We start from the raw sequence: 22384 nt of genomic DNA on the forward strand, positions 1-22384 counted from the left end.
TATATTAGGGCATTTAGGGTAGCTTAGTTGCTCTCAAAATAAAAATCTTCAAACAACTCCTAATTCTCAGCTCCTTCCTTTGCAGATCACTCGATTAAAAATTGACCGAAACCCTTTTGCTAAAGGATTCAGAGATTCTGGGAGGAACAGGTAAGAAGATCTCATTTATCTTTCCTTCTGTTTAGCTCATTTTTCCCTTGTACCCCTTACACTCTCTTTTTTATCCATTTTAAGTCCCAGGAAAGCACTTTGTTGGGTAATTCAGTTTTACAGCAGAAGAAAGTCGCTGTAAATCTGTTGGTCTTTAAGGTGCCACCAGACTCCTTGTTGTTTTTGTGGATACAGACTGACACGGCTACCTCTCCGATACTTGCTGTAAACTAGTTACTACAGAACTTTGGAGTGGCTGTTTTAATTTGCTTAAACACACCCACTATGTACTGCTGGCATCAGTAGAAAACACGATAACCAGATTAAACATTTCTCCTCACAAGTCAGTTCTTCCATTTTGTTGCTTTTCAGTGAATGTATTTCAGTTTGTCAGTATTTTCCAGGTAATATAGTGCCCAGGACTCAATGCAATGTTCTAGGCATTGTTTCACAAGATCCCTATAAAGAGAGATAGATATCATCTCCCTGCTTCATGACATTATACCCCAAAGTGCAATTGTTTATTTTGCCGATGTATCAGATTTTAAACTCATGTCTAATTTGCTGTCCACTATCACCTCATTGCCTCTTTCAGCACTATTACTTCCAAGAGCACTTCCTTCCATTTTGTTTATGTGCTTCACATTATTTTTCATGACCTATATTAGCACTGAGTTTTTCCAAGTCAATTCTTATTTTTTTATTATCTGCTCATGTATCAAATCTCTTTAGATACTGTTGTATTATTTTTCTGTTCTCTCCGAAGTTTGCAACTCTTCTCAATTTAGTATTATCTACTGATTTAATTGCTGTGGTCTTTGCTCTCTCTTCCAAGTCATTTATAACTTTTATTTACTATTTCATTAGTACCATAATATATATAGGGCTTTCCATAATTAATAAAGATATAGCAAATATATTGTTGAATTTTTCAAAAATAGATGATAAAAATTGTTAGAGGCATGGAGAGACTTTTATATGAAGACAGACTAAAAAAGTTTGGGACTGTAAATTTAGAAATAAGAATTAGAAGAGACATGATGGAGGCATGCAAAATAATAAATATCAGAGAGAGGATAAACTAAGTGGTTCTATCTACTCTTTCTCATACTTAGAGTTGGTAAGAAACCAGAATTTCCATTCAGTGGGAAATTCCAAAACCCTGGGGGAAAGAAACTCTTCAGAATTGGAATGACAAGCCAAAACTTCAAAATTTCCTGCAGAACAAAAATTCCAAAAGGTTTTGATTTGGAACCATTGCAGTATTTCACTTCAATAATGTCAGTTCATTTTGTTTAGACTCTTATATTAAAATATTAGCTATAATATAAAATTATACAATTTAGAAAAATATTAACATTAATATTTTCCTATAAAATCAAAACAAAATCAAAATGGGAAAATTGAAACAAAAACATGTTTACCTATTAAAATGTTTCAACGTTATCAAAACAAAACAAGAAAGTCAAAATAAAATGTTTTGACTTTTTCCTGTTAAAAATTTCATCAAAATATTCCTGTAAAATACTTTGATTTTCAATGAAATTGCATTTTTCAATTTTAGAATGCTTGACAGAACTGTATTTCACCAGCACTACTCTTATATAAAAAACATAACAAGGGGTATTCAATGAAATGGAAAGGCAATAAATTAAAAACCTATAAAGGAAACACTTTTTTATACAATGCATGATTTATCTGTGAAATTCATTATTACAAGTTATCACTCAGGCCAAGAACTTAGTAGGATTCCATCCACAGTTATAATAAATGGTGCGGACAACACTGCCTATAATTAACGTTGCTTAACACATGTCATTATAAGAGTAAAGACATGTTAGAGTTTGGCAGCTAAAATCTTTGAAGATTCCATTTACATTGAGTATGCTCTAGCCGAAGGCTGCAGGGGCTGAACAGAGTGTTCCCTGTAATTGCTGCTCCTAGCTGCTGTAGGCCTCCATGGAGCTGGGTAGTAGAACTGAGAACAGGGAGATTGTCTCTCTGGTGCTTTCAGAGATCCTTCTGCTGACACCCAGGCAGTAAGAGGGAGGAAACAGTCTGACTTGAATGCAAAAGGGACAAGAGCTGGACTTGGGGCCTGGGGGGGAGTGGAGAGGGTAGATTGAGAAAAGGAGTCTGAGAGGGAGACTGGGAATGGGACCTGGCAGTGTGTGTGGGAAGACTGGGATTGACTGGGAAAGGAGGCTGGGACTGGTGTGGGGGGAAACAGGGATGGAAGGAGAAGAGCCAGTAAGGGGGAAAGGAGCCTGAAATTAGATGAGAATTCAGTGAGAAGAGACTGGGACTAGATGAGCAAGGAGACAGGGACAAGAAATTTAGGGTGGGGCCTTGGATTTAGATCCTGATCATGAAAGAAACTGAGATCAGATGAGGAACCGAAGACTGGAAAAACTGGACAAGGAGACTGGGACAAGGAATCTAGGGAGGAGACTCCAGTCTCCTGGGGAAGTGGTAGGGACCAGGACTCTGGAGGGGAAGACTGAGACTGAATGAGGAGCCCAGGGTGGGGAATATGTGAGACTGGGACTGCCTGGGCAAGGAGACTTGCACAATGAGTCTGGGGGTCAGAGGGGAATGGAAATGAGAGCTGGGGACAAGGGAAGAGACAGGACTGGGGCAGAAACAGGCTGGAGGAAGTAGGGGCAGCAGAGGTCAGACTCAGAGAGAAGCAGGGTCAGAAAAGTTTCTGAATGCTAGAGCACACTGCTCTCCAGCACCTGGAATGGAACCCAGGATTCTTCTTTGAGTGCTGGTCCCTGTATGTATTCTTCTGTGGGTATGCATATCATCCATGTGCCCAGAGTCAGAATTCTTGAAAGCAGTGTCCATTGGTCCATGTGTGCATCTTTGCTCTCCTCATGCATCCAACTGAGTGGTCTGACTGCCTCTCCAGTTCCTTCTTACTTCCTGATGGCCTGGGTTGGAACCTCCAGCATCTGGACCTTCATCTATATATCTGTATCTGTATCTATATCTATCTAATAATTTAGAATTTTTACTCTACAGTTTTAGCTAAGTTATATAGTTAGATTCCCCATCCCAGGGAACTCCCACCCCATTATGGGTATTCGATTATGCCCAGAATCCCAAACTTCAAAATCTCTGCTTCTTGCCCATGCTCCTTCTCGGTCAGCAACAACAATCCCTATACTGCCTCATGTAAGCATGTGTTGCAGCAAGGCACAGTATCTGCTCTTTCTCCAGTTGAACTTGTGAGGGGCAGGAACTTTGTTTCAAAAATCACGTCATGGAGAAAGCCATAAGGTCACGGTTGGACCCACACCAGGGGACCTCCGTGTACATCGGCTGAACTCAGAAAAGAGTGCACCTTCTGCCATGAGGTCTGACTTGGGAACAAGGGAATCTACTCCCACAGATTCCCTGTCAGGGTCTTGTCAGGAAGGCAGGGAATACTTTCATAAACATGAGAGCAGATCCTCCTCTAAGCCGTCTTCAGAGAAGTCAGATCCAACCCTGCCTAAGTCAAGGAAGTCTTCCCACTCAGCCCATGAGGACTTGAAATGTCGTAAGTTCCAGGACCATGACAAGAAAACGTACCATTCCAGGGCTCTGTTGGTGCTGGATCACACATCGACAGCAATGATGCCTGTGGTACCAGTTAAACCTAAACACTGGGAACTGATGGCACTGACAAAAGGCGACTACTGGAAGCTCTGACCACCAATGGTACTGGCACTGCCTTGCCTGACAGTGGTGCATAGTCTAAATTCCCTGGTTCCATCAGTTCAAACAGAAACATACGCTACACCAGACAACATTTTTGGTCTCCCTGGTCCCGAACCTGCATTGCTAACAGGTCCTTCCCTCACCAGGGAGATCCTGACTCTACTAAAAGATGCAAGTTCCATCTTCCAGCTATGGTTTACCTGCCGCAGACTCGTCAGTACTGCCAATAGATCCAGAATTGGCCTTTTCTTTCTTTGGAGGCTCTAAACCACTGAATGCTGGAACCGGAACTATCTGGAACCAATGTACACCTTAGCATTTGCCTCAGAACTGATAGTACCCATGCCATGGGGACCTCCACAACCCCCCTTTGGCCCTTCCTACTGGCCACATTGGGGACTGTTAGACCTGTTCTCGACTCTACAGAGTTGGTACAATCCGCTAGGGAGTCAGTCCACCCCTCCTCTGCGAGGGGACAGCCAGAATTTCCTCCTGACCCCATGGAAGAGGAAGGTTACAAGCCAGATCTGGTGGTTCCACTGGTACCAATGAGATTGTCCTCGTCATCTCCAGATGAAGCAGTCACTTTGATATCCCAATCCACTCCAGATGACCATAAGCATTCCAGGAACTGTTGCATGGGGTGGCAGAAGAGCTACAGATCTCCCTAGAGGAAGTCCGGGATCTACAATATAAATTCCTGGACATCCTACAACCTTCCAGATCCAGCCGAATAGCGCTTTCTGTTAATGAAGCCATGTTGGAACCAGCTAGAACAGTCTGCTGCCACAGAGAGATCTAGACACCAACATCCTAGATCTATTCTGGTTGACAAGGAAGCTAAACACTTAGATTTGTTGGTAAGGAAAGTCTTCACACCTATTAGCCTTCAGTTCCTTCAGAATATTAACAAGTGTTGTTGTCTAAGTATGATTACCTGAACTATTCCGAGTTCATGGATTTTATCAACAAGTTTCTGCAACAAGATAGAGCTCAATTCAAGGGTTTCTCTGAGGAAAGCAAGTTTGTAACCAGAACATTTCTATAATTAGTGGTAGGTGCAGGAAATATATCATCAAGATCAAGGCAATGTCCATTTGATACGCCTTGAATCATGGTTTCATGCTTCAGGGTTTCCCAGGGAGGTCCAGGGAGGTGCAGAATACCTTGGAGTATCTGCCCTTTGATGAAACCTATCTTTTAAACCAAAAGATAGATGTGTCCTTATATATCCTAAAGGAGTCCAGGGTCACCCTCTGCTCCCTGGGAATATATACGCCTGTTCCAAAGAAAATTCCACAGGCAGTCTTAAAGCCTAGACGGATGGCTCAATAATTTTACCAGCAGCAACCTTACAAGCCACCCCATAAGAGACAAAGAGGTCAAAAGTCATGTTTTTCTGTATCTTCTACAGTAACATCATCATCTCAATCCCAAGCCCAAATTTAACAATATTTTTGACGGGCGTTTGAGTGCTGCACCAATAATGCCACCATCTACTGATTCCAACACATCCTTTGGGGTGGTGGTGGATTCATCTAGCACTCTTTTCCCACAACTGGTGTGCAATAACAAGACAAGTGGGTATACAATCAAATTCTCTTCCCTGCCCCCCCCTCCAAAACCCTCATCTCCACCCCTTTTCAGGGGTCGTTCTCATGAGGAGATTCTCAAACAAGAAGTAGAATCTCTCTTCCTGCAAGGCCCAATAGAGTGGATACATCTTCAACACCAGGGGAAGAGTTTTTACTCAACTTCCTAGTACCCAAAAAGAAAGGCAGCTGGAGACCCATTCTCAATCTCCGCCATCTCAACTGATTTATGTGCAAGCTGAAATTTTGCATGGTCACACTGGCATCTATAATCCCATCCTTTGAAAAGGACATGTTGTTTACAGCTCTCGATATGAAGGGCACATACTTTCAGGTGAACATTCGCCTCACTCACAACATTTTCTCAGTTTCATGGTGAGTCCGGACCATTTTCAGTACAGAGTACTCCCATTCAACATTACAACTGCCCCCGGGGTCTTTACCAAGGTTTCTTCTTGGTAGTAGCTGCCCATTTCATGTAAGGGGGGGGCTGCACTGTCTTCCACTGTCTCAACAACTGGCTTCTAATTGCCAAAACACATCAAGAAGTCTACAAGTCTACACGTTAATGCTTCAGCTCCTGTCTTCCCTAGGGGTCAGTGTAAACTTGGAAAAGTCTGTCCTCACTCCAACACAGACTATATACTTCATCAGAGCGACCCTAGATTCAGTCTCTGCAAGAGCTTTTCTATCAATGGACAGATTCCAAGTGATGGACGATTTCATAGATCAGGTCACGCACAACCCTTGAGCCCCAATCAGAACTTGTCTTTCAATCCTGGGACATGGCTTCATGCTCTTACATGTTGCCATTTGGCAGACTCCATCCTGGATGCCTGGAGGCATGGCTTCAAACAGTGTTTGCAATACACAAGCATATCATATCTAATGTGGTAGAAAAATCCCCATCAAGTATGTGTGGGCATTCCCTTCCTTTCTCCCTCACCAGACAGGATGATTATCACAGATGCCTCCCTCCTGGACTGCAGAGCCCACATGGACAGACACAGGGCACTAGGATGCCCTGAGAGGCCAGGATGCACATCAACATTTTGGAATTGCGGGCTGTCTGAGAGGCTTGCAAAGCCTTTCTCCCATTCATATAACGTCGCCAGATACCCATAATGTTGGACAATCTGACAACTGTCCTTGACATCAACAAACAGGGAGCAGCGAGATATATTCCCCTGTGGGCAAAAGCAATCACCTTATGGAATTGATGCATTAGGAATCAAATCACCCTATCAGCAGTTTATCTTCCAGGGACTCAAAAAATGTTGGTCGACACCCTCAACAGACACTTTACTATGGATCACGAGTGGGTTTTAAATAAATCAGTAGTGAGCAGTATTTTTGCTCAGTGGGGAACACCCACCAGGGATCTGTCCACTTCTCATACAGGAAGTGCAAAATATACTGCTACACAGGAGCCCTAGGACCTCACTCTCAGGGTGATACCCTCCTCCTTCTGTGGCCCGACCATCTGAACTTTGCCTTCCCTCTCTTGCCACTTCTACCTCAGCAGTCTTATGGAAAATTTGTCAGGACAAGATACAAGTCATTCTCATTGCCCCCAATTGGTCCAGACAATTCTGGTTCCCAAGTTTCCTAAATGAGGCGACGGGGTGTGTGTGTGTCATTTTTGGAAAAAACAGTGTGTGATCATGTAATTAAAGACTGTATCATAATGCATACGCACAAGGGCAGCAAATTACGATGGTACAGGCACTCTTAATTCTGGCATTTCCTAACTTTTAAGTGCTTGACTTTGCAACCTTAATATCCTTTGAATGTAGATTTTAGTTAATAGTACCCTGTTTCCCCGAAAATAAGACAGTGTCTTATATTAATTTTTGCTCCCAAAGATGCGCTAGGTCTTATTTTCAGGGGAGGTCTTATTTTTCCTGGAGCTTCGGGGCCTTATATTCCGGGGTGGCCTTATTATCGGGGAGGTCTTATTTTCGGGGGGATGCCTTATATTACAGCGAGAGGCAAAACTGGAAGTAGGTCTTATTTTCGGGGGATGTCTTACTTTCGGGGAAACAGGGTAATATATAGGGTAAACATTGTGCTGGTGATTGTGGGGAGACAGAACATCTTGTTGGACTAAGAGGATCACTAGTCTGATCTGATATGTCATTTCCTATGTTCTCATCTCACATTAGGTTTAGGGAAAGTGAGCTAACCAACCATCCTGTTTAGATCAGAGATTCCCATCTCAGGGCACACATACCAGTTCTGATATTTCAGGAATGCAACTGTTTTCCTGGTCTCCTCTCTTAATGATGAGTGTCTGACCTTTGTCCTGTTGCAATCTTGCTTCGTGCCTCTGCTTAGTGGAGGATGAGTTGCTCACAGTGGCAAGAATGAGGCTTGACACAGTTCATAGCTGAATGGGAAATTGAGGGCAATGACGAGGTCTTAGTCTGGTGAATTTGGACAGTGGGCTGAAAAGGTTGGGAACTACTGCATCTTGTGGCTCATTGACTTAAGGAAGGTCAAGAAATTGTAACATGACTGCAACTGTGGGTAGAACTCATAACGCTCTCTGCTGATGTAAAGAGGAATTAAAATCTTTAAGGTATTACACATCAAAGAGAGTAGCCTGGAGTTTTAAAGAAGAGGCAGGGGAAGGTATCTGAGAGCACATATAACATGAAAGCATCTGTCCTACTAATGCTGTGGCTGCCAACATTTTACTGCAATTCTCAGCCAGTCGGGAAATTTTCTATAAGTCTTAGAACCTTTCTCCAAAAAACAAACACCCTCTCCCTACACACACATACACAGACACATGTGCATGTACGCATCCACCCACAAACACAAGAGAAAAAGGGACTCAGATCCAAACTGTGCGAAAACTAGAGAACTGGAGTGAACACAGTGTGGAACAGATCCTTTAAGTGTGTGGGACTCTTACCGATGCTAGCTAACTCTTCTTCCTTCCCTCAACCTCCAGCTCCAGCCTCATCTTGGAGGGGCTGACAGGAAGAACTATCATGTGGTATTGTACCTTCCCCCATTTCCCCCAACAATTTTTGTCAGTTATAACATCCAGGGTTGCAGCTGGAAAACATTCCCCTTAAAACGTAGCTGTCTTTTTTTGAAAAATAAACTGGCATAATTTGAGAAAGGCCCATTTCTGAAGCAGGAATGCACACAGCTTCTCATTGAGATTTCATATTAAAACCTCTTTCCCTTTAAATAAACAAACACCTGTGGGAGCTACAGAATGACTTGTGAAGCTGCGCTCCTCTCTACAAGCTTCATGGGAACTGCGTCAGTGTCATTGAATCTTGATATCATGTCTTTCACTAAAGTTTTCCAACAGGTGATGCAGAACAAATAAAGCAAAGGAAAAATTAGCACAAAATGAAAAGAGGAAAATATTTGGCCTCCTCTTTCTGTTGAGCTTTTCCCCTAAGAAACTGCCTTTCTGTGTGCTGATGGGGCCATTACTGTGAAATAGAAGCTGTCCCTTTACTTTTTTTTCTATTGTTTCTTACACTGTTCCATTTTCATTTTTGTTTCCTCCCCCAGCATCCACAGGGACTAGATATTGCCTTTAAAACTGCAAGATGGGTCTCCATTATAAACCTTTGGTTTTCATTTGCTCATAACTTTCTCCCCAAACTCTCCATTTGGGCTGAACCTGGCTTGATAGTGCAAGGCAAGGCTGAATTAATTGCTGCCTTGGGAAAACTGCATGATTGTATGATTATCCAAATCCATCCAAGGAAGATCTCGCCTCATAAAATCCTCGCCCTAATGCTGAATACATCACAGCAAAGGTCTGTGGTTTGTAAGGTGGTCTCTGGCTGCTTGTGGAGCTTAGAAACAATGAGACAACAGGCAGATTATAAATCATGAACCAACAAGTCAACCATAGACCTAATGAAGATGGGGTGAAACTTGGGTTAGCATGGCCATTTGCCTGGAATGTTCTTTGCTCCCTGTTTTTCCACTTCATTGCATGTCTCCCTCAGGTTCTAGGCCAGGGGTCTCAAACTCAAATGACCACGAGGGCCACATGAGGACTAGTACATTGGCCCAAGGGCCGCATTACTGACAGCTCCCCCCCGCTGCCCTCGGTCCCGCTCCCACTCCACCCCTTCCATGAGGCCCCACCCCAATTCCAACCCCTTCCCCGAAATCCCCACCCCAACTCTGCCCCCTTCCTGTTCCCAGGGGGTGCAGGAGGAGTGTGGGGTGTGGCGGGGGCTCAGGGCAGGGAGTTCGGCTGCAGGAGAGGTTCGGGGGGTAGGCTCCAGCCCGATGTGCACCGGGGGCAGGGCAGGATCCCTGCCTGCCTGTCCCCACGCCGCTCTGGGAAGTGGCCGGAACTTGGGGGAGGAGGGGCACAGGGGTCTGTGTGTTGCTGTTGCTTCAGGCACCACCCCCAGCAGCTCCCATTGGCCGGGAATGGGGAACCACAAGGGCTGGAGCCGCTCTAGGTAAACGCTGAGGGGAACGGGGGGGCCACAAGGAGCTTGCGGGCCGCAGAAAACAACCCCGCGGGCTGCATGCAGCCCCTGGGCTGCGTGTTTGAGACCCCTGTTCTAGGCCATTTGCATGAAATAACGGATCCCTGTACAGCTCACTGCCTGGGTTACTAGGAAATGTGTTTGGAGGAAGAGGAACAAACAGTATGGAGGAAACAAGAGTATGCCCAAGAGCTCAGTGTGATGAGCTTGGCTTTAAAAATGTTAGCATTTAAAGCATGTTAGTTGATGGTAGCTAGTGATCTTACTGTTTTTTGAAAGGACAGTTAGGGGAATAACCTAATACTTGGGAAACCTAGATTCGATTCCTTTCTTTGCCACACACCGCCTGTGTGATCTTGGGCAAGTCTCTCTGTGCCTCAGATACTGCCTTACCTCACAGGTATGTTGTGAGGGTAAATAAATGAAAAACAGTGAGGTGGACAGATAGCAGGGTGATGAGGGCTAGACAAGTACCTAAGATAAATAGTTAGACTCAGGTATGGTTTGGTTGGTTTCCTGAAAAGTGGCAGGAGTGTGGGAACCACAATTTTCTAAAATAGCTTCTGAATTGCACATGTAGATGAGGCAGCTGAATGTTTAGCTAGCCAATCTACAGATGCAAAATTGCAAGACATATTTTGGAGACCTGCTTGAATCTCTTTTGTATGGGCGCCTCATTCCTCTGGGATGTGGTATTTCCTGCAACCAGCAGGAGGCAACTCACACGTTAAAAAGTAACAATCTGCAAATGTAGGGGGAGAGGACAAGGGGAAAGAAAACCCTAAGCCATGGGCATGCAATCACTCTTCCCTTTACTTAGATCTCTGGCAGCTGAGATGAGCAAGGATAGGCTGTGCCAGGAGCAATCAGAGTCTTTGGATAGGGAAGGAGACGCAGGAAGGATACTTGGAGCCTATGGATTGGCTTCCTGAGTGAACAATGAAATGGTGACATGAATTCTGCGTGCAGCAGGCAGGGCTGGGCCAGCCATATGGAATGGATTATTGACACACACACAGATATCTGGGACATCTTTTTTCGTTTTTCAGACAATGGAATTGTTTCATTTATTGCCCAGTATTAAAACTTTATAGCATTGAAAATAAAAAAATCAAGTGAAAAAAAAGAAAGCAAATTCTGGATACCCATTAAAGGGGCCGACCTTATTAAAATAAAGCTAGCAGTGAATCCTCTTCAGATATTCCCCCCTCCCCCTTCATAAAGATGGTGTGAGAGGGGGAGGATTTGTGGCTGGACAGACAGTTGAGTGGGGTCCTGTGAAAAGGAAAATGGAGATTATGTGGATACTCTCCAGTGCTCTACGGGCCAGGTTTTCAAAAGAGCACAGCGGCTCTCCTTCAGGCACCAAAATAAGTGGTTAGATATTTCAGAGGAGCTCAGCATGTTGAGTAATCCCAATTCAGAAAAGCACTTAAGCACCTGTTTAATTTTAAGTGTGTCTCAATCGCATTTACTTTTATAACATGTGGGCATATGATTAAGTGCTTTGCTGAATCAAGGCCAAAGAGCTTTGAGACCCAACAATGAAAGAGCACTTTGTAAAAGAAAAGCATCCTTAACAAACAAATAGCACTCTCAATCGCCTGCTATAATCACTAGACAACACTCCCCTATCAGGAATAGATCCAAGGGAGCTTAATTTTCAACATTTACTACCGTCTTGCAAACATTTTTGTAACCTGCTTAGAAAGTGCCTGTTGCTTCCCCCTCTAGTGGCTAGTGCACATACAAAATAAAAGCCTGGTACTGATAGTAGCTAATGAAGTAACTGATTTAGCTCTAGTGGTAGAGGTCAGTACTATGGCTCCGAAGATCCTGGGGTCAAACCCAGTTGATCATCTCTTCTGCAGGGGATGTTCATTCGAGTTGCTGATGATGGATTTTTTTTTCTTCAGTTTTCTTAAAAAAATAAAAATAGGAAAATCTACATAGAAAAACCGCACTAAAACACTATTATTAAGGTTGCAAAGTTAAGGACTCAAAAGTTAGCTCATGAAATCTTAATTCTCCCCCCTTGTGCGTATGCATGATACACTCGTTAATTACATGATCACATACTACTTTTTCCACAGGGACCCTACCTCATTCAGTGAAAAGAATGGAAGGTGAATAAGGCAGAGTTGTTTAGTAAATGCGGCTGTTGTGTGGAGGAATCCTATCTCATTTGTTGCAGCTGTTGGGAGTTATGTAGTGACTGAGGCAGGGGACTGCAGGAAGAGAAAGGATGGCCTTGTGGTTCAGGCAGTAAACTAGCATACAGGAGAACTAGGTTACATTTCTACCTCTGCCACGCGCAGCTTGCATGACTTGAGCATTTATAGATAGATGCATTGCATAAGCAACTACTCCTACTCCCACTGGAGCACACTAAAGGGGACAGAGAAGAAGCAGGGCCCTGGCCTTGCCCTCCCCTCTGCACTGGCACACAGAGTGGGATGAGCTTGTGTATTAATGGGCTCACTTCCCCTACAAGTGGGTATTCCCATGGTGCCCCTGGCATGGTGCAGTTCCACACAGTCCTTTACTCCGAGCTGTACCTAACGTGCACAGTCTAGTCCTGAGACTGAAAGCTCTACTCACCAAAGAGCTCTGCATTTTAGTTCTGTTTTGCTTTTCATTTGTTCCAAATTATTCCCTTTTTTTTCTCAAAAAAAAAAAAAAAAAAAAAGAAATACCAAAACCTGTGTAATTACAATGAAGGGCTATACAGTTAGACTCGGCGAGCTAGAGCCCAGGGTCAAGCTGAGCCATGCTTGGTGCAGGACCCAGGATGGGGGAGGGGCATTTCTGCTCCTCTGAGCCACAGCCTGACTGGAGGCCACATTGGCACACTGGCGCTGGAGGTCAGGTTCTGGCGCAGAGAATGAGGATATGCAAAGGCTAAGGGTCTAAGAACACTATTAACTCAAGCAACAGAGAGTCCTGTGGCACCTTTAAGACTAAAAGATGTATTGGAGCATAAGCTTTCGTGGGTGAATACCCACTTCGTCAGACGCATGTAATGGAAATTTCCAGAGGCAGGTATAAATATGCAGGCAAGAATCAGTCTGGAGATAACAAGGTTAGTTCAGTCAGGGAGGGTGAGGTCCTCTGCTAGCAGTTGAGGTGTGAACACCAAGGGAGGAGAAACTGCTTTTGTAGTTGGCTAGCCATTCACAGTCTTTGTTTAATCCTGATCTTATGGTGTCAAATTTGCAAATGAACTGAAGCTCAGCAGTTTCTCTTTGGAGTCTGGTCCTGAAGATTTTTTGCTGTAAGATGGCTAGCTTTACATCTGCTATTGTGTGACCAGGGAGGAATTAACTCAGTTAATTAACTATTAACTCAGTCACGCTGTGCATAGATCCTCTTTTCTAGTGAGTAATGTGGGTTGACGTGTTACTGTTCGGTATGGGACGTGCAAAACAGCCAAGTTAACATTGCTGGAACCTTTATTCCTTTTAGTTTTCATGTGACAGGAAAACCTCCCTCAGGATTTGGGCTGTTGATGGTTTCATGAGACCAAGAAACTGTACCTGTCTTGCCACAGCTTCACTTTTCTGTGTGAGAAGCAGAAAGAGCTAACACACTGGCGTGACATGGGAGCTGATTTCTCAGCAAAGGAGAGAAGACATTTGTAAGGTCCTGGGGATTCCAACAACTTACATGCAGCTTCAACATACATTTCTAGGCTTAGCTTTTTGGTTTACGGGTTATGTTGTCTTGTCTCTGAGCTCCATGAGCTGCCAAAGGCCTCTGTATTAACCAAATAGTTGTGTTGTAATATATTCAGTGCTGGTGTGAGCCTGCTATGTGGAGATGTCTTCTGTTCCTACTTCTAACAGCTTAGCAGCTAATAAACACCAGGCAACAATCTTTCCTCTAAACCTCCTCTTAAAATACAGAGAGTTTGGTTTGCCAACTCCAATATATTTAAAGCATCCAAGCTTCCGGGGCGACTATGAAAAGTTAACTACGTGAGTGGAGGCACGTGCAGGAAGACATTTTCAAAGGCAAAAGCCAGCTGCAGTATCAGCACTCAGTCTGCTGAGAGGCTCTGGGGATGTTAGAGCCACTTGCACTGAAAGGGGATACATTTGCACATTTAATGAAGCATCGCTTAGCTGTGCTTAATCAGTACAAGGGAGCCAACGTGCTATTGAAAGACAGACAGAAATGAAGCAATCGTGGGATGAGTTGAGCAGACTTCACTCTAGAAAGGAGAACATATTTGGGGAGGAGGATCCCATAAAGACCATACAGCTCTTTTCCTGCTAACTCTTCTTCATAGCCCTAGCTGTATACTAAGAACTTAAAATCAAGGCATTTAAGGATAGCTGTAAACTAATAACCCACCTGACACCTTCAAGGTGAAACCCAACCACTTTAGGAAGCCAAGAAAATTTCAGCTCACTTTTTTTTCCTGTCTGTTTCTTCACTTGTTTTGGGCTAGGAACCCAAAGTGGAGGTGCCAGCCATCCCAAAAAAAGGCCTCTCACTGCATTTCTGACCCAGGCAAAACTAGAAAACAATGGGGCTCTCCCAAGAGAGCCTCCTTCGGTTAGGGTTCCAGACTGATTTTGAAAGGAACATGGTTCAGATAGGTATCCAAAATATGGGGGAAAGGGCAAGGGGCAATTTCATAAAAAATCCTCCCTCCTCACATCTTCTTGAAGTTCACTAGGTTGAATCCCATCTTGTGTGTGTGTGTGTGAGTGAGAGAGAGAGAGCGAGACACACACACAGATTTCATGCTGCGCAGCTTGGAAAAGTCAGCAGCAAAGAATTAACCATCAAAACTGTCCCCCACAAAGAGTACAGAGATTTTAGGGTCCTGGTTAAAAAGAAAAATAATTGGAATACTGATACAATCTATTCTTATCCTGGACTGGGAAAATTCAGTTTTATTCTTGTGAGCAACACCTGTGCAGTAGGGCTTGCTTGAGGAATTCACAGATGTCAAGGTGACCTTACAGTGGCCATTGGCAGTTTGTCAAATGAGGTTAGGACTATTTCTTTATTGAAGCTGATATACCTGCTAGCTGTTTGACATTTTCTTTCCTTGCTCTATTTTCATTCCACAGAACCGGCCTGGAGGCCATTATGGAAACATATGCGTTCTGGAGGCCCCCTGTGCGTACCCTCACTTTTGAAGATTTCACTACCATGCAGAAACAGCAAGGTGAGCCATTGTATAAAGGGCACAAAAATGGTGGCAGGGAGGCAACAGCCATGTTATATTGTCCTGCTGAGTCACAGAGTTTGTTGACTGCCATGAAAAGATATAAAACAGAAAAGAGAAGCAACCAGCTCTAAAAATATGAAGGTTTTATAATTTAGGACATGTGGTGTAGCCACTTGAGTATCCCTTGGATCTCTGGGGTATATAAGGGCTAGAATGAGGAGGAACACAGGTACCTACTCAGATAAATACATTAGTTTAGCAAATGTGAGGAGGGTACAGAAAAAGTGGGGGAGATGCGCCTGCTTGAGGAGAAGGTGACAGAAAAGGGCATTGTTACATATTTACCATTTGAGTCATGCTCTGATGTGGTGGGAGGAAGGAGAAGACTGGACTGCCTGATCCACTGGGGACCTTTTCTGAACCAGAAGATTCCATGGACCTATATCATCATGTGCATGCCAATAGAATCACACCACCTCTCATATGAAACCAAGTCTCACTTTCAAGAAAATCCTTTGTGTTAAAGTGGGACTTTTGGAAATTGTCCAGTATACCGGACATACCCTTTTCACAAGTTCTTCATACTGTTTCTTACTAGTTTCTGTTTACCATATCTCTCAGTGTGTTAAATGGGGCTTTCATCTCTAGCTACATCAAGGTAAAAACTTCCTGTGCCTTGTCTCCACTCAGATTTTACACTAACATAGCTATCTTGAGTTAGCTATCTCAGTGTGAAAACACACCTTTTTAGTGTTCAGTGAAGGCATAGCCGTCACTGGCTGGCTTTACTAGATTCTGCAGTGACATAATAATACTAGCAACACACATGATTAAAACTCAGACTCTTCTGTCATGCAACAGACTGTGATATGACAAGTAGAAGGAATGTGACTTCATTTCCCTGCAAGCTAATAGAAATACAGAACAGAAGGAGCCATGGCCATTTCTTTATCACTGCTCCCTTAAAAAAAGTTTGCTGCAGTGTGAAAATCCCATTTTAAATACAGTGGTGATGTAAGTTTCTCATTGCTTTGGGCCAGATTGTGATACCTCATCTCACATTGAGTAGTTTCTTACAATTGACTTCAGTGGACTACTCATGGTAAAAGGTACCATTCACTGTGAGTAAAGGTATCACAAACTGGTCCTTTATATTCAGGTATAACTGCAAAACAAACAAACAAAAAATCCCTGTCTTTTCATGTTAAGGTTGTGCAGTTAAGCAGCAAAAGGAAAGAAATGCAAATGGTGAGATTGAATGCACAATCTTAGGGCCACTTTCTCTAGTCTGATTTGTGCTCGGCACAAGACCAAAAAGGGTCTCCAAAGATCTTAGGTCAGGGACGGACCTAGCCCCAGCATAAATTAGAGCATCTTGAAGGCTTCTATTATTTATGCTCTGCTATTTATGGCCTAAAGGGGCTGTTCCAATCAGTAGGGATTGTCGGGGTGCAGTGATGCACCAGCCATATACCCTTTCTCCAGAGAATGCACACTGCTGTTGGCACAGAGGTGCTACTCTGGCTCTGCATCACCTGGTAGTACCCGTTGCACCAGCGTAATCCCCAGGTCGCCCGTTGCGCCAGCTTTCCAGTGGCACAGAGCCAGAATCTGACAGTCATGTCAGTCTCCTTATACATGCTCATTTCCTGATCACAAACTGTTTCTCAAATAGTACAAATATAAGAAAGAGTGCGTTTTCTACAACCTCAGAGACCCATGTCTAAGAAAACCTGTGAACATGTAGTTAAAGACTGCTTAATGTCTGGAGTCCAAAACATTTTCTTTACATGGACCACATTTTAATAAAAAGATTGTCTTATGGACTCCTCCCCTTCTACTCATGATCATTAAAACAACCTCCCTGCCCCCCCGTCACTGCAGATTGGCTGGATTACCTGCTTCCTATTTCTGATTGCACTGTTCACTTCCCCTCCCACTGGTTATCAAATAACATCCTAGTAGCAACTACAGCAATTGCTTACATGGTGAAGTAATGTTAGGAAAGGAAAGTATTTAATGTATTTTTAGCTTCTTTTAATGCAATTTGGCAGCTGAAAAAACCAGGAAGAGAGCCAGCACCATTGACCGGCCAGTTCCCTGCAGCCCACCACTAGCTGCTCTGCAGCCCACTAGGTTCAGGATGGCTTTAAATAAGTTGTCCCCATTTGGGACTCCTGATTTGCCAGTCTTATATCTAAATAACTAAAACTACATAACTGATGTTCGTCAGCCTTGACCAGTTTGGGGCTCTCATGAAGACTTTGAAGAATCATGCCAAGTCTGAACAAAATTGAAAATGTTAAAAGTGTTAGGTCCTGATTCTCTGGAGCATTAGATCTGCTTTGCACCATGCTGACAACACAAAGCAACCCTAAAGCTGGTGAATCCCACTATCTAAAGATTCACCCTGCCAAAGGGAATACTCGAGTGGCATAGAGCCTCCGAGGTTTCGACATCCCTCTCTCCCCATCCTGTGGGATGGGGGCCTGTCTGTGGCATCTGTGCATCCATCTGATCCCCAGCGGCTGGAACAGACCCAGAGGGCCATGGGCAGCTAGCACAAATAGATCAGACTGTAGGACTCAGTTGCTGAACCCAGGGCTTAAAGCCACCTCTCGGACTTATGCTGAGCAAGCCACATGATGTCCTTAACTATTCATTTTCTTGCTATTAACCACTTGGGATTTTGTAAATGATGTGACAGGTAAGTCCATGGTTACTGTTTAGCATCCTTGACTTCAGTAGGAGCTGTTTGGGCTCAGCCCTTCTGAAGATCAGCCAGCCTGATAATTTAGGGGGCTAAATATGGATGTAGGTGCCTAAGTTTAGGCCCCAAGGGTGAACATTTTGGGCTGAATGCAGTTCTGTTATACACCTTGAGATCTATGATTTCAAAAGTTTAGGGCATTATTTTAATAAATGTGCACATAAATTGTGAACAGAGCATGCAGTTGCCTCTTAAAATGGGTGATTGTATGGCACCTGTGAGAGAGACTGACAAGTTTCAGGAATCCATTTACTTCCCACAACTGCATGTTTTGCATGCAATGTAAGTGCCTGTTTTGGGATGGGGCCCTTTGTGACACCAGTGAAATGTACACTTTCTGATATGGCATGTAAATTCAAGAATGCTGAGCTGTCAATGTCCAGGAAGGTGGAAGGAGTGTTGTAAGAACTGTGATAGCAATAAAGTGTGGCTGTTGCAGGATCTGCTTCCTGTTAGGAATGAAGGTCAGGTACAGACTCTTCCTGTTACTCCAGGGGACATGGCTGTTCTACACCATTACACCACAATACAAACCACAGAATTCTATTAACCAAGAACCCTGCCCATCTATTATGATAGTAGATTTTAATATGTAAGGTTTCAGGGCAACACCCACTTACTGCTCAATAAAGTTAAGAGTCATGATTTCCAGAGCATAGGAAAAGCGACAATGATGGGGCAAAATCAGCAGATACATTGAGGGTAGCATAAAATCCGTTAAAAACAGTATTCCCAGTTGGTCATAAATAGCATATGAGAAGCAACCTGCATTTGCAACATCACTGCTTGCCCGTGGGACTCTTAAAAATAGATTTTATAGTTCTGGAGTGTGATTTTTAATTTCTCATTTGCTTATTTTCTCTTGTGATGGCAATGGTGTCTAGAAACTCAGAGCCCCAGATCCACAAATGTACTTAGGCCCTTAATTCCTGGTTTTAGGCTCCACTGCAATCCACGAAACTCCTGCTCAGCTGCTGCCCAACCCTGTAGGTGCCTAAACTCACTTGGCACCAATTCCCTTGGTGCCAAGGTTCTACCTCTGAGCATGCGCAGTGCTACCTCCATCTCAGTGTCCGGACACCTATCTCCCATCAGAGTCACCATGCTCTGGGGGAAGATAGGCATTCATCCGCCTCTCTTGCCTGCGAGGCCCATTCCAGTAGGCAGCCTCTGAGCATCTCTAAGAGATTGGGCACAATTCAAAATGCAGCTAGAGGAGGAGGAGGTGGTGGTGCTGCCTGTGCCCACTGTATAACTTGTTACTAGGTATTAGAGCACTCAGCTGGGCTGTGGGAGACCTGCGCTCAATTCCTCCCTCAGGCAGGGAGGGAGAAAGGATTTGAACAGGGGACTCCCACATCTCTGAGTTCTCTAACCACTAAGCTATGGGATTGGGAAATTCTAATATAGGCTGCCCTCAGTCTGTGACTCTCTCCTGTTAAAGTTGTTCCACTTTGTGTAAATAATGAAAGAGTCATTAGAACTGGGAGACTGGACCCTGAGTTTCCCACCTCCAAGGTGGGTGCTTTAGCCACCAGGCTCTCTTGCTCTTTCTCTTTTGCCCAATGACTCTTTTAAGTATTTATCCACAGTGGAACAGCATCAACAGGAGAGACTTAGGGAGCCCCACACCAGAATATCCCATAGCTCAGGGGTTAGAGCACTTACCTGAGAAGTAGGCGACCCCAATTCAAATCCTTTTGCCCCCTCTGGCAGATGGGAGAATTGCACATGGGTGTTCTACATCCCAGGTGAGTGCTCTACCTACTGAGCTAAAGGTTATGGGGTTGGGGGAGGGAGGGGAAGCAAAACCACAGCTATTTCTTCCTCCTCTGACTCTTTTGTGTGGAAAGGGGCCTAAGTCCTTCTCACAAGAAACTACTTAGGTACCAGGAGAGGGGTTCCTATTTGTGGATCACTAGCAAAGATAGGTGCACCCTGCAACCTGGATTTAGACGCCTATCTCTGTCAGAGGGGAGTAGTTCAGGACACACCTCTCTCATTGGCATCTCCCATTGGCTAACTTAGGCAGCTCACCACCTAGAGTGCTGGCTTTTGTGGACCCCATTCCTAGGTGTTTGTCTCTCTATTCATTGAATAAGGAGCTGAGGCACCTATCTCAGGCTTTGGGGATTGCAGTGTTATTCCTGTGATTTTTGTAGGTGCCTGGGGCCCTTTGAGGATCCAGGCCAGAGACCCTTTCCAAAATAGATCTTGTCAAACAAATCTGATTTAATTCTTTGATGAGATTACAAGTTTGGTTGATAAAGTATAAAAAGTGCTGTGTAGATGTAATATACTTAGACTTTTGTAAGGCGTTTGACTTGTATGATATTCTGATTAAAAAATTAACCCTATACAATATTAATAAAGCACATGTTAAATGGATGAAGAATTGGCTAACTGACAGATTCCAAAAAGTAGTTGTCAATGGGGAAATCATCACTGAATGGGCGTGTTTCTTACAGGGTTCTACAGAGATCAGTTCTAGGCCTGATGCTATTCAACATTTTTATCAATGACCTGGAAGTAAACATAAAATCACTGCTGATAAAATTTGCAAATGACACAATGTTTGGAAGAGTGGTAAATACTGATGAGGACAGGGCAGTCCTACCAGGGCAGGCCCTTGGTACCATGGGCCTATTAAAACAAAATGTATTTTAATATAGCCAATTCCAAGGTCATACATCTAGGAACAACAAATGTAGGCCACACCTATACAAGAGGGGAGGGGGCTATATCCTGGAAAGCAGTGACTCTGAAAAGGATTTAGGGGTCATTCTGGACAAACAACTGAACATGAGCTCCCAGTGCAGTGCTGTGGCAAAAAGGGATAATGTGATCCTTGGAGTACCATGTAACAGTAGGGAGGTGATCTTACCTCTGTATATGGCATTGGTGAGACCAATGCTGGAATACTCCATCCAGTTCTGGTGTCCATGTTTTAAAAAGAATGTTGAAAAATTGGAAAGTGTTCAGGAAAGAACCACAAAAATGGTCTGAGATCTGAAGAAAATGCCTTATAGTGAGAGACTTAGCCTATCATAAAGAAGATTGAGAGGTGACTTGATTACAGACCTTCATGGGGTTCCTTCATGGGGAAAAATTACTGGGTACTACAGGGCTATTTAACCTAGCAGATCCTCAACAACTTTATGTGCCAGTGAGGTCCACAGTTTAATCATACATTGTGTGAAAAAGTGTTTCCTTTTTTCAGTTTTGAATTTGCCACTTTTAACTTAATGTCTCCTTGTTGTGTTAGGGACAGGGAGAACAGAAGCTGCTGATCTATCTCCTCTCTAGCATTCATTATTTTATAAATTTTTATAATCTACCCTCTTAGTCATCTCCTTTCTAAATTGTACAATACCAATCTTTTCAATCTCTCTTCATATGAAAATTTTTCCAGGCCCTGGATCCTTTTCATTGCACTTCTTTTCGTCCCTTCTAATTCTTCATTATCCTTTTTGAGATGGGGTGACCAGTACTGCTGGCAGTATTTGAATGGGGCCGCACCATTAATTTATATAAAGGCATTATAATATTTGCAGTATACAATTCTCCAGCCCATTCCATAGGCACCGTACCATTGTTTGCTTTTTTGACTGAACCTATGCATTGACAGAGCCCACGGTGACGTTGCCCAGAATCAAACATCTAGTGCAGTGGATGCCATTATGCTACACGAGGACTGAGCAACACTGCCATTTAAAAAAATAACAGGTTTCTGTTTGTATTTGAAATCACACAAATGATACTGCAAACAGTGGCACATGTGTGTACCCTTTCTTACACATGTGTCTGACTGACTTCATTGGGACTACTCACTAGGAAAGTTAAGCGCATATGGAAGCCTGTGCAGGATTGGTGCTTTAGAGGTCAGCACATGGACGTCCCAGTGAGGGGCATGCTGCTTCTGTCCAAGAACCAGCATGTCCTTCAGGGCTGAGCACAGAATGTTTCCTAAGGACCAGAGGGTCCAAATGAGTCCCAGTTTTGCAGTAAGTGGAGTTCGCCACAATGATAACAGACCTCCATCCAGCTGAACTTTTGAAGCATCACTGAAATCTACTTATTACCAGGGGAAAAAGAACTTGGGATTATTGAATGCATATGGCAAAGAGATGGGGGGAAAGCCAAGAATCTATTAAACTCTTTAATTGGAATATATTTTTGAAATTTAGACTGAACCTGATCCAGATTCTCATTATTAAAAAATATGTGGCTTGGTTTCTTGACTCTAACAAAGAACATAAAACAAATAATAAATAAAATATGAGTTCCAATAACTCTGGACTATGTCACTTTCCAACATTGAAAGAGCTGTTGCTGCCTCCTCTATACATGTCTGGTCCCCACAAAACACTAAGATGAGCAGATCTTTAACAATAATTGTAAGAACATAGGATTAAACAAACTGGATTAGACCATTAAGTCCCATATCTCACCAGCATTGTGGTAATGATTAGTACCTGATGCTTCATATGAAAGC

The 22384-nt window shown here is 43.5% G+C and overlaps 1 protein-coding gene across 2 annotated transcripts in view; it reads left to right on the forward strand.

Annotated features, from left to right (window-relative positions):
- Window positions 1-22384, forward strand: part of TBX15 (T-box transcription factor 15) — a 146346-nt gene that overhangs the window by 110599 nt on the left and 13363 nt on the right. For both annotated transcript variants that reach the window (XM_024217743.1, XM_024217742.2), the window contains exons 6-7: window positions 86-150; window positions 15019-15116. In XM_024217743.1, coding sequence (XP_024073511.1) covers window positions 86-150; window positions 15019-15116 — 163 coding nt within the window. The remainder of the gene's footprint in view (window positions 1-85; window positions 151-15018; window positions 15117-22384) is intronic.

Source organism: Terrapene carolina, unplaced genomic scaffold (genome assembly GCF_002925995.2).
Source record: "Terrapene carolina triunguis isolate 2854851 unplaced genomic scaffold, T_m_triunguis-2.0 Scaffold242, whole genome shotgun sequence".
Lineage (NCBI taxonomy): Eukaryota > Metazoa > Chordata > Testudines > Emydidae > Terrapene > Terrapene triunguis.